Source organism: Ciconia boyciana, chromosome 3, assembly GCF_034638445.1.
Source record: "Ciconia boyciana chromosome 3, ASM3463844v1, whole genome shotgun sequence".
NCBI classification, from domain to species: domain Eukaryota; kingdom Metazoa; phylum Chordata; class Aves; order Ciconiiformes; family Ciconiidae; genus Ciconia; species Ciconia boyciana.
In genome coordinates, this window is record NC_132936.1 from 42,563,081 (window position 1) to 42,576,142 (window position 13,062).

At 35.5% G+C, this 13,062-nt stretch overlaps 1 protein-coding gene across 10 annotated transcripts in view; it reads right to left on the bottom strand.

Annotated features, from left to right (window-relative positions):
- Positions 1–13,062, bottom strand: part of MAP3K7 (mitogen-activated protein kinase kinase kinase 7) — a 49,930-nt gene that overhangs the window by 11,000 nt on the left and 25,868 nt on the right. For 5 of the 10 annotated variants that reach the window (XM_072855492.1, XM_072855494.1, XM_072855499.1 and 2 more), the window contains 3 exons: positions 12,671–12,830; positions 9,946–10,026; positions 3,487–3,554 (listed from right to left, as the gene is read on the bottom strand). In XM_072855492.1, coding sequence (XP_072711593.1) covers positions 3,487–3,554; positions 9,946–10,026; positions 12,671–12,830 — 309 coding nt within the window. The remainder of the gene's footprint in view (positions 1–3,486; positions 3,555–9,945; positions 10,027–12,670; positions 12,831–13,062) is intronic. The other 5 variants (XM_072855493.1, XM_072855497.1, XM_072855496.1 and 2 more) reach the window with 3 other exon arrangements.

Below are 13,062 nucleotides of genomic sequence, written 5' to 3' on the forward strand. Positions count from 1 at the left end.
GTGGGCATGTGCATTCTGACCTTGCTTCTCAACTGTTCAATACACTACACGCTTTTCTTTAATATATTAATTTTTTTTTCCACTTCAAAGTAAACTAAGAGTTATGAAGGCCCAGCAACAGTTATTTAAAAAAAAAAAAAGTTTAAAAGAAGTAGTTTGGATACTATGATAGCACTGTGAAGGATGATGTGTCAAAACAACCAACCCAATAAAAGATACGCAGGCAAGGACATTGATACCTTACTAGGCATCTGATCACAACCTGCAGTTCTTGAGCGATTATGCCAAATATGTTTCTCAGTATCTGTATAAAATATCAAAGTCTGTAAGGACTCTATCCAGTCTAAATAGAAGGTTTGCTGTGTTCCTTCAAGCCCCCAAAAGTTTTTATGGCTGCAGTTCAGAGTCTGCACATCTGTTTCTGTGTTACAAAGGTGTTTAGGCAAGAGCAGTAGTGCTGGACAGATGGAACAATACAATGTTTTAAAATCCATGTACAGGGAAATGAAAGGCAGAAGAAAAAATTCCGTGCAAAAAAAAAATTATGTGGAAAAATGAATAAAGCATCACAGTGTATGGATGGAAACAAGTGGAAATGTAGCATTTGACTGTACAGAGAGGGTTGCATCAGTGCTGTTCAAGTCACTTGGAGTAAGGTCCAGTCTAAGGTCACCAAACACTAGAAATCTGTGAAAAATTGGACTTAAACACATGTTCTCAACACCGAACCACTCCAACAGCTGATCCAATGATGGAAAACCTTTGGCTTAGCATATTTTCCTATCTAAACTGTTTATGTAAAAGGGTCAGTTGAGTAGTAAAATCATCTGCAAAGCACTATTACTGTCTGCTGTTGATAACATCAGCAAGACCAATACTGGAAAATGCCTTAAGTGTCTCAACAACATGAGCACAGTAATCAACCACCATACAAACCACACAAAAAATTATTCTAACAGTACACAAAAATAAAAATATACTTACAATCGTAAAACATACACAAGAAGGTCAGATTAAAACAGACCAGCAGTTAAGCAAGGAGACAAGACTCTTGGTCTACCCTTTCAGGTAAGCACCCCAAACTTTGGTATATTTACTAAGTCCAGTGTTTTCTTCCACCTTAACAAAAATTCCATTCTGAATTGGAAAAATCTTCCTGATTAAAATAAAAAACAGTTCTAACAGAATCATTTTCTATTGACACAGCGGCAAATTGCACGAAAAACATGTTCAATAACAAGATTTCTGATCAGCTTTAGTGTGTCAGTCAAATAGTTAAAAGAAGAAAAGTGGCACCGTGGCAATCCTTCAATTTTGAGTGGGATAGGGGCTTACAAGGGCTGGGTGTGGGAGTGGAGGCACGCAGTGCCATGGCGGCTCGGTGAAGAAGGCTGTGCCGCAGGGTGGGTGTAAAGGAGAATGGAATGTGGTGAAGAAGGATGTTTGCAATGAAGGGAGGGAGGGGGAAGGGGATTTTCACATTAGAAAGGATAACCTATATATGGTATGGGGCATATGGGGAGATATGATAAACTGACCAGAGCTATGCTAGTCACAGATGTTTTTTCTGCTTTGGCTAGTAGATTGCTTATACGGATAGCAGGTCAAGATTTTTAATAAAAATTCAAGGCAGTGAGGTCCATAGCTCTAGAAACCCATAAAGAGTAATCTTAAGTCTTTTGCCAGAATTACATTGTGCTTGCTTTCTTCATTGTCTTCAGAATTATTTTTTTAAAAACATACAAACATATGTTTGTCAAAAATTAGCATTAGTTTCAGCAGAAAAGTCTGCTGAAACTAAGCGGATCAAAAAGGGGATGAAAATTCATTATTTGTTTAAATGGACAGTGCAAAAATTTCTTCCAAAGTGTATGTTTCATGCTTGTTAAAATATTATGTTTTCCAGATTTTACAATAATGTTTCCAAAAAATGCAAGATAGAAGCAGGTAATTGTAATTCTTCCACTTAGATTTCCAATATGTACACTACCAGAAGCAAGAAAGTAAAATGTGATTCTGGTACTTCTGTAGACCCTCATCAGAAATTGGTGAGGTAAACAAACAAAAAAACCTTTTCTGTATCCTCCTGGTCACAAGGACGATTTAGCTAGAACATCCATACAAGCAGTAGAACAGCTTTCAAAGAAAGATTATTATAATAGTTATTAAGATACGAAGTAAATGCTGAAATTCTCTATTTTTAAATATTAACCATTCATTAAAATGAATAGAATGAAAAATTTTAAATAGAAAAAGCTATAATTAAATATATTCATACACCAATCTGTGCAATTTGGTATAACTGATGTACTGTCACTTAATTTTTTTCTCCCAAGTCTTGCATAGTTTTTGTTCTACAATTAACTGAATAGGCTAATCTATTTCTTTACTAAGTTTTGCAGATTCATTTCTTTCTAACAGACCTGTCTTCTCTGAAGATATTAAAATGTATTTAAGACTCATTTATTATTTTCTGATAGATGTACGTAGTAAATTCCACTAATAATACCTGAAAGATTGATGAGGTTTCTGTGGCTATCAGACTCCACAGAATTAAAGAAGGATCAAATGTTGATCTCCCTGATAACTACACACCCACAGAATTGCCACCTATTTTAGATTATTGCAGTAGGTTGTTTAATATGGAAACCTGATTAACCTCGTGAATATGCTAAGCTCCAGTTTCCCACATCCAAATAATAGTAGGGATCTCAAAATTGCCAATTCACACTCATGACCAAATAGCCTCTGTGAATTACTGAAACAGACAACGAAGCAATTAAAAACACAAAATAAACACATCTGAATGAAGCATTAGCTGTGCTTTTCCCATTTACCATGTTCTTAGTTTAATTTGTTCTTAGTTTAATTTCAATTTTATGTAGCATACCACTGTGTCTGTTACCATGGCACTTGCAATACCAGGTAAGAAACTATGTTATTATAAAATACCTTATTGAGATAGTCTTTTTTTAAACAAAACTTTGTGACAGCACCCTCCTGTAAACCTTTCACAAGAAATGGAGAGATACTACTGTAAGTTACTGTTCAGGTTTGGAGACTGATAATAAATACATTTATAATACTGATGCACATGCTTTTTATTTTTATGCAAAAAGTGAGTCTAATGTATGTGTAACTGCTTCAGACAATCATAAGCAGTAATTACAATTGTTTTCTACATATAAAGAGGTGAAAAGGCTTTCCTGCATAACATCTGCCCTCAGCCAAATTAAGTGGTACACAAAATCTATGTGTACATAAAAGTGGTAAATGCTGCATGAGCTATACAGAAAACATTCAGAACTCATTCACAGATTAACCTCATGGATTCTCATTTAAATGCAATACAAACAACACTACAGTCTGCCAAGCTTCCACATCATTTCTACAAAAGCATCAAAGGTGAAAATTTCCAGACCAGTTTCCCTGTACAGATTCGGTGTTGACTTTACTGAAAGATAAAGGAGACGAGAAAGACATTACCTGACTGGACTCTGTTCCAGCAACACTAAGATCTTGAATGGATCTGCGCCTCTGCTGTCCGTTTCCTGCTGGGAAAAAAAACAAAACAAAAACAAACCAGTGAAATCTATTCAGAACAAAATAAGAAGGGTGCGACTGTTGCAGAGGAGCTTGGAATTTGTACAAATCCACAGAGAGAAAGTGAGAGAGGGGGAGAGAGAGACAGCTGCGGAATTTTAACTCAAAACATGCTGGCCTGTCAACAAAAAGTATACCCTAATACAATAACCACTCCTACCATATGAATAGCTGCTGCACTCTATTCCACCATCTTCTGTCACATGTATTTGGTCAGGCTTAGGACTCGGGGCAGGAGCTGATGACGACATCTATTTCAAGTGCGTTACGTTATGGGGATTTCTAAAAGCTAGACCGCGAAGATAACAGGCTGCCAGCTTTAACCTGTTGCTCTTTGGCGTGCTCAAGGAACACAGCAAGGACTTCTGCCCGTGCGCCGCTCCCTTCACAAAAATTAAGAAGCAAAAGCGCTTCCTTCTGGTCTTTGTCTCCTTCAGATGAACGAACCCATGTCCTATTCTCATGCTCTGAGAAGTGTGAAAAGGGGACTGTTCAGCTAAATCACATCTCACCATCAACCTACTGAGCACAATGCTGTAATCTTTTCCTCTTCTCCTTCCACCTGTTAGCAATTATCCACCAGTGACAGCTACATAAAACAGTTTAAATTTTAACACTGACACGCAATCAAAGGCATTTCCAGGAAAAAAAAGTCTCCTTAAAAATAAAAGATTATGCAACAGAATCTCCCTGGCTACTTTGATTTTTATTACGGTGATTGTTTATATTGTCCCTTGAGAGCAGGTCAGCTGTCCAAAAGGAAACACCAAAATGCCCTGAGTAACAGCTGACAATGCTCAAAATTCTTGCTCTTGGCTCTGCATTACGTAACTTTGCTACTGGAGGGGAGCATCTGAAACATGTCCTGCAGCCGTGGCAGCCCCTCGCCCAGCGACCCTGCACGCAACAGCCAACCCAGCTCGCTCAGAGCCCTGTAACAGGCATCGTGTTTTTAACCTTTTAGATACTTCTTGTTCAGCATCATTTCCATATGACTCCACAGCCTAGCTTGACAGGTGTTTTGATTTGCAACAGTTACTACCAAAATGTAAGACTACTTAATATTAATCAATACACTTAACGGTATCATACTTTAAATCTTTAAATAGAGGTACTTTAAATATTACATGTAGGAACACATTACCACAAAACAGCAATACAAAATTCTCAGGGTCACTTTACCGATTTGTCATGACATTTTATAGTCTAAAATTTATAGAAAGTACTATGAGAAACAAGCATATAAGAAAATCAAGGATTCTAGAACAGGAATATATTCTTTGCTCTGACTACAAATGAATTTGAATCGCAACTTTTCTGTGGTCTTGAACTTTCGCTTCTGAAATTCAGGGAAAGTATATACTTACCTAAGCAACAATGGCTATGTTGTGTTTAGTACTTTGATATTAGAGATCGTGTGAATGACAAATCTACGTCAAAATTTCCGAACTTGTTAATTCGCAGTGTATTTTTTATGACCCAATCATTTAACAAACAAGATTATACATTTAATAGAATTCTGTGCTGTGGATACTTCATCTGGCTGCCACAGCTCATCTCAATATTCAAGATATGGGCGATCCACCCACAACCGATACAAAATTATGTGCACATTTCATTCAACAACACTGTTATAAAATTAGCTCAGCTGAAATAGGCTTGCAAAAATATCTGAAATTCTCATTTCAGATTAGCAACATTTGTGAATTTAAAGAACCCGGCACATGTGTTGCTGAAATATTAGAACATGGCTGCCAAAACGTTAAAATAATCAGGGTGGGGTGCAAGAAAGAAAAGAAAATGCCTTGGGAGGAAAGAGGGGCCAAAACTACTGTGTTGTAATAAATGAACACCTTTAAATGAAATATCTTCCAAGTTAGTAGCATGAGGGAAGAGCAAGCTCTACTAGGCAATGCCATTTTAATTAGTGTAACTACTGCAGACATCTGGCAAATAGCTTAGACAAAGCAGAAACAGACTACGACTCAACAAATACTTATTGCTCCAGATTCAAGACAAATTTCAATTGAAAAATATACTATACAACATATAATCTTTATTTTTACATGACCACTGCTACTTCTCTATGCTTTCCTCTCACAGTTTTGATTTTGTTCTTACCTGTACGTCCATTTAAAACTATTTTTTTCTCATAAAAACTAAGAGATTTGTAAATGCACAGAAGTTAATATACAGTAGCTTGATGCACTATGTCAGGATTTTAGTGGTTTACAGGATTTTAAGATTAAAAATCAAACATTACAAACATACTTCCTGGCCTCAAAAAAACCATTTCACATACTGTTGTTTATTTTCTAAAATGAAATTCAGAAGGAACAGGAAACTTCCATCATGTGCTACCCCACATACTCCAGCAAAACCAAGCTCTACAACTTAAGGCTTTTTATCACCCCCCCGCCAAATATCCAGACCAGCTAAGAACTCTTCTCCCTGCCCTTTAGCAGATACTTGCGTCTCCTTTTACACTTTCTTATTTGCGCACAGAACTCTCTCTTCCTTACACACCTATGAGACCCAAACCTCTCTCACAGTGCAGGATGATCAGTGAATGTAACAGTGCTAGAAGACATTTTAAAGAAGTTAAAACATTGATCTGAATTCCAGAAGAATGAAGTGATCTGGGGAGACAAGGGTGGGATTCCTGGCTTATATTGGTTTCAAAAGTAGATGGAAAAATTAGAGACCTAAAGCATCTATAATTCCTATCCACTTTCTGAAGACACTCAACAAAAGTGTCTATCCTGAGTAATCATTTATGCAGTGTCAATGCTATAAAAATCTTAATGCTGTGGCACAGTTTCAGATGACAAAATTACAAAGCCAAATGCATGCGTGCTATATACATCAGTAATGTTGCCAGTGAAGAAAAGGCTGTACTTGAAGGTATATTTGCTAAATGCTGCTTGACTGGTTTGTTTTGAAAAGGTGTTCTGATTATTTTTCTTGATCAATTACAAACTATACTTAGATTTTTTTTGTTGTTTGGTTCTTTAAACATATGGCTACTTAAGCCTTTTTTACTTACTAAGGTTTTTATTTTTCATATATATATAAAAATAAAATGTTGGTGTTTATTTTCTATACTATATTTTATATATACTATAAATTGAAAAAAGAAAATTGATACTTCACTTGGCTATCTGGTTGCAGGATACCACTACTGAAAACTCATTTGCCAAGTTGTTACACAAAAAGGAATTAGTTGATCCATTTTTCACTTTCTAAGTTTTGTAAGCTAGTAACACAAAATAGCATCTTAAATGAAAGAAAGTTCTAGTCACCTTATTTAGACCTATTTAGAAAGAAGAGCAAATACATATTAAAAACTTCCACTTCTGCAACATTTTACCTTCAACTGATAAAAATTTGTATCTTACAACCTTGGTAGCATAATCAGTTCATGGATGAAAAGCAGCTGAGGCAACACATTACGAAAAACCCCAATGATAGCAGATGTAGTACTCATACTTCTAAAATAGCCCTGCCCCAAAGCAGCTGACTCATGGTAACATGCCTGCCTGGTGCCTCCCCTCTCCGGCAAGCAGCTGCTTTACCATGGGCTCAGCAGAACTGCAGGCAGCGGCACAGACGGGCAGCACTTGCGCTGCCCCAAGGACGGAGATGGGCTGCTCGCCCCACGGACGTGCCCAGGAGATGGGCTGCTTGCCCCACCGACGGATGTGCCCGGGGAAGTTCGGAGGAGCTGGGTATGTGGCAGAAGTGCTAAGGAATGTAACGGGGTGGGACTGAGACAGAGGTGCCAGTCTGGGGGTCTTGGAAGTATAACTAGAAGGGGAAAAAAAGCGTGTTAAGAGGCCAGGACTAAAAGCCTTGTGCTGAGAGAGTAAGGAAAGGAAAGAGGTGAGAAATAGGCCATGTTAAATTGTCTTTAAAAGAATAACTGAGCAAGGTACTTTTGGTTAACTGCTTTAAGTATACAGATAAACAGAATTAGTTTATGGGCAGATGATCACATCCCTGTCATGTAATGATTTATCTCTTTTTTTCTGGCCTTGGGATTCTTACGGGAAAGCTGTTCTGACAAACAGAAAACTTTTAATATACAGCCCAGACTTATCTGCAGACAATTTACATCTTTTTTTCCATAGTGCCAATACTGTCTTTTAGCTTAAGTACTTCTCTCTTCCTAGTCTTTAGCTGCAGATTCATCTATAGAAAATAATTATTCATTTCTCAGCTTTCATTTTGTGGGCTAAAAAAGCCATGCTTTCAGATTCTTCTTTATACTCTCCATACCATCCTAGTAGCTCTTACTGCTATTATTTCACAGTGCATGTATGTTTCTTTTATATGGCTGCCCAGAACAGTATGTTGAATTCCTGATTAAACCTCAACAAGGGGTCTGTAAATAGTGTTAGTGCTTCCTTATCTTTCCTGGAAATGAACCCTAAGCTTTCACAGTTTTTCACAACTGCATTACATTAGTGGCTTATACTACCTGGGATTAATCTGAATGCATTTGCTATGGTCCCATATCATCTTATTAAAGGAAATTGTTCCTAGTGTATGACCCACAGTGCATGACCCTGGATTTTACCCTATTTCTATTTTTTCTTTCCCCAGTCACAACAAAATTAACCCTATGTGATACTCTAATCCTCCTCTTTATAAATAGTCACTGCTGATAAAGCATTAACAGTGAAATTTCATTATCACTTATTTAAGACTTAAACACCTTAAATTTTGAGAAAATTCATTAATATGCTTGCTTTGATCCTACACCTTCTTTCATTTCTACACGTTATTTCTCTCGTATCTATTCAAAATTCACCTTGGAATTCCCATCTTGTCAAGTTCAATTAAAATAGTCCAGGTGAAGAATATCTGATTGACTTCCTCTGCCTAAGTAAACCCAATAGACTGGTACAATCTATTTTGTGAAAACAACATGGCATTTCATTTCACTGACTTTTTAATTATTCTCTAAAAGTTTCAAGGTTTCTTGGAAGCCTCAGTGCTGTTACATGCAGACAAGTGTGCACAGACAGTTAGCTTCTAGAGCTTATTTACCAGGCTCTCATTGTGTGTTGACACTGCAAAACTTGACAGATCTCCCTACTTTCTCTTTCCTTGCTCTCTCAAGATTTCATTTATGTCATGGCAGGCCAGGACCATTTGAAAATTACAGTGTAAAGCTACACTACTAAACTTTCTTGCTGATTTGTTAGCCTCAATGCCAAATAGGTTTTTTTTTCATGGGTAGTGCTATTGTTCATTGGAATCTACTTTTTGACATTCTGTATTTTTATATGTAAATGTCAATAAACTTATTTGAAATAAACTTTTGTACAAAATTATCTTTTGCATTAAACTTTAAAATACCAAACAATGTCAAGATTTACAAGGAAACTTCCTCAGATGACACAAATTTAGAGTAGGGGGTCCACAGTTTTTAATGGATCTCTAGATTAGCAGTAGATGCTATTACTTGCATCTCCTGCCTCTGACAAATCATTTTGAAGCGACTTGCATACCACTAATGGTATACCTATCACAGTTTGGGATTGATTATGCTTATTTTTAGGCTTTGAGAATTATGAAATGAAAGAAAGCAATCCACTTGGACTGCAAAAAAAGGAATGGGAAAGGAAAATGACATGCTGCTAACTATAGACTTGGGATAGATTAGAATTATTCATTAAAGTCTCAACTGAAGTTAGCCAGCTATGGTGCCAACTATACTGATTTTCTTCCTGTCAGAAGCATCTCCTAATAATTTTAGGTTGCATTAACTTAAACACAACAGAAATACCTCTTGCAGACTCATTTGAGCTCTAGAAGAGCGTAGTCAAATATAAGAGTTACATAGATTAAGCGTTAATTTTTTAAAATCACAAGTATCACGTGGATTTGAAGTTCTGTACATAATGTATTTAAGTTTTTTGTTCTACTAATATTTGATTAGATTAAAAATGGGTGCTCAAACACAACAAAGATCAGGGCAAGATAATTACCTAGACAGGAATTTTTCAACTTAAGTCCATTTTCACCAAATGAGGTATTGTAATAAAAGACTGCAGATACAGTTTTGCTCTATAAGACGACTCTTAACATCAAGATCATAAAGGAAAAAAATCGTTTATCAATAAAAGTAAATTCAAACTAGAAGATTGAATCCTTTACTGATAAAAGTAAATTTGTAGTAAAATATCATGCTCCTCTTTACAGGGACATTATGAAAAAGTTATTGGGATAATTTCTAGTTCTGTCCTACAGCAACTGGAGCAAGAAGTATTCTTAGCAGTCTGATCATTATTCCGGCATCTTAACCAATTGACCCGTTCACCTGGTCTGCGATACCTGGTATGATGATCTCAGGGACATCCAGAATGTTGCCAAATGAAGCAGTTTTACGATGGCCTCGTTTAGGCTTGGAATAGGCTGAAAAAATACACATATACAATACACATGCAAAACACTAAAATGGCAATAGCAAAATTATTAAATTCTTAATATTGCATTTTTCATAAACTCGGTTAAACTATAGTTCATGCAAAAATGTGTCATGCAGAATAAACTGCATTGCCTTCCACTCATGCTTACACATAGTAAAGCAACTGTTAAAAAGCAAAAAATGCAGAACTAGCCGTCATTACAACACCGTGTAATTAGTTATAGTTAGCAACATAAAAGTCAAACACAGAAAGCAGCATGGCAACAAGGAAGGGAAAATAAAATGTAATTATCCAAACAGAGAACAAATTAAATTATTTCAGATCACCTGTATATTCAGAATAAATTCTTGATTGCCTGAACTTTTATAACATTTTCTCTTTAGTGTTGGGTACAAACTATTTTATAAACAAGATTAATAGTTGGGTGCTTCTGTTTCTTTAAATCACCTCCTTTTAAAGGAAATCTCATCTGTCTCTGAAAAAATGCTTACTCTTACTATGTCTGACAATCATTCCTGCCTTCCATTCTTTTGTCCTATTAGTGAAGATTTTTTGTTTTGCAAACTGGATATCACTACCAACGTTTTCATTTTTGAATGATGTTCAAGAAACATTATATACTTTGGAATAAAATCTAATTATACATTTTTTATTTTTATTTTACTACTTGTGTAGTTTAAGGTAAGTAGTTCCCATTTAAAGTCTGAATACATCTCCCCAAGGTAGAACATTGCGGCATATCCATCTCAAACTTACTAAGTAATGCTGATGTGCATTATGTGATTTACTCTTACACTTAATCTAGCGATAGATGGAACAAGAAGATTAAATAATTCTTGACCTTATTTACTCTTAACAGCCCAATTCTCACCCAGCCACAACATTTTTTTCAGGTTCACAGCATACTATTTCTGTCACACTGTTAACAAGATTAAAAAACAAAGCAAAACCAACACAGTGCTGTTTCAGCTCTTTTTGAAAAAGTTGCGGTCAGATGGGCTTGACCTAATTTCTAGTAGTCCACTACGGCCTGAAGTGATTTCTCAAAAAAATCCAAACAAACACACAAAAACAAACAAAAAACAAAACCAAAAGAACTAACAAAACAAACCCCCAAACAAACAAGAAAATCCCCAAAACCTAGTATGTTCAATATATACTTTTGTTTCAAGAAAAAGAAACCCTACAGTCATTAAAAAAAAAAATCTTAGAATATTCTGAAATAATAATTACTATTCAGAGCAATGTACTTAAGGAAGACAAACCAGGAAAATTAAAAACTCACACAAAGGAGGGCCAGGTTATCTCCACTAATGTAAAAAACTTACATTGACTTTAGAGTGTCAGTGACCAAAGTGAGTCCTGACATATTTTAAAACAAAACCAGCATGTTATTATTATCAGGTAAGTACACAGCTGCCTTCTGTGTTAGGAAACCTTTAGAGATATTCAGGGTGAGATGTGCTACACAATCATCCAGTCAAAGACTGACAATACAAAAGACAAATCTTGGAATAAGGCTTTAAAATAAAAACATACAAGTAAAAAGTGTTTAGGGCAAGATAAATATTATTTCATGAATAACTTCAGTATTTAGTAAAACAAGATCCTGGAGTAATCATAATACAATGAAGAACAAAAATGAAATAGTGATGGTGCACAAGAAAGCCAGAATATGATGCATATTTCCTTATTAATTACAGCTACTTGATTACCCTAATTTTCAGATTGGTAGAAAAATACGAGAACAGCTAAATAACCCTGGACTAACCAAAGTAATTTTGTCTGATTATTTAAATGTCATTATATACCATAACAAAAAAGTTTCACATATGAAACTTAAAACTTGAAGTTTGCATAGATTAACAAACAATATCTTTGATGAAGAAAAGAGACAAGAAAGTGTTTGCCAAGTATACACAGTTTTATTAATTTGCTCTTCTGGGAAAAATAAAGATTGCTTTCACCATAAAATTATGTATTTATACTTACACATAAATTCCAATTCACTCAAGGATTCAATATTTAGACACAACAGTTTATAGCTACCTGAAGCAAACCTGGCAAAACACCTGTAGCTTTTTTTTTTTTTAAATGAAAGTTACCAATGCTTTGTTAATCTGATGAATAAAATCTAACTGTTTCTCTTTCTGAAATGTGGATTTTAAAACTCATTTGGGAACATGCTGAACTTTAAACCCACCTCTTAATTTCAAAATATTATAGGAATAACCTTGAAGGAAATGTTATTTTAGAAATAACTATGCTAGCAGAGATGGAATAACATTATTCCAGATGCAAAGGAGAAAGTTGTGCATTTGGAATAGGATTGATATTTAGAAGATTTTTTTAAAAAGGTAAAAGTCTAATTCAACAAAAGTAATCTCTTCCGCAACCTTAAAAGTACCCAATTAAAATACTCAGCCTTGTTGAGTGTACAACTGTGAATGAAGCCATTTCCCCCCACAATTAATAAAGGACAATAAAGACTACATGAAGAGTTAAAGTATTTTCATACAGCTAATGATATTAACCTTCTGTAAGACTATGCATGTTTTACATCTTCCTTCCTCCTTTCTTTCCTTCTTTCCAATTCCTTTGTCTATCCCCCAAATATCCTTTAACTTTACCTGTGATGGAAGCTATTCTTGCTTCTATTTCAGACATGTCAGCACTCATCCTTTTGGCTTCTCCTGAAACAAGGGCTGACTGTGGTCGTGCGCGAACATCTGACAAGCTCTCCACACTGCTCCCACGAGATGGGGGTAAACTCAAACGGCCAGGATCACCCTGTTTCAACAGTCACATTTTTAAAAAGAAAAAAGATTCTGCAGAAGGCCCTCCATGATATGCACAGTATGTAGGTTAAAATATATTTCTATAATGTGCATTTTAAAAGTGACAGGATTTAAAATTTATAATTCAATAAATGGTAAGAATTTAGCTATTACTGGCATTTAAGCAGCAAATATCTGCAACTTTCATAAGACTAACTTTACACAGATAAAAACTGAGTAGAATT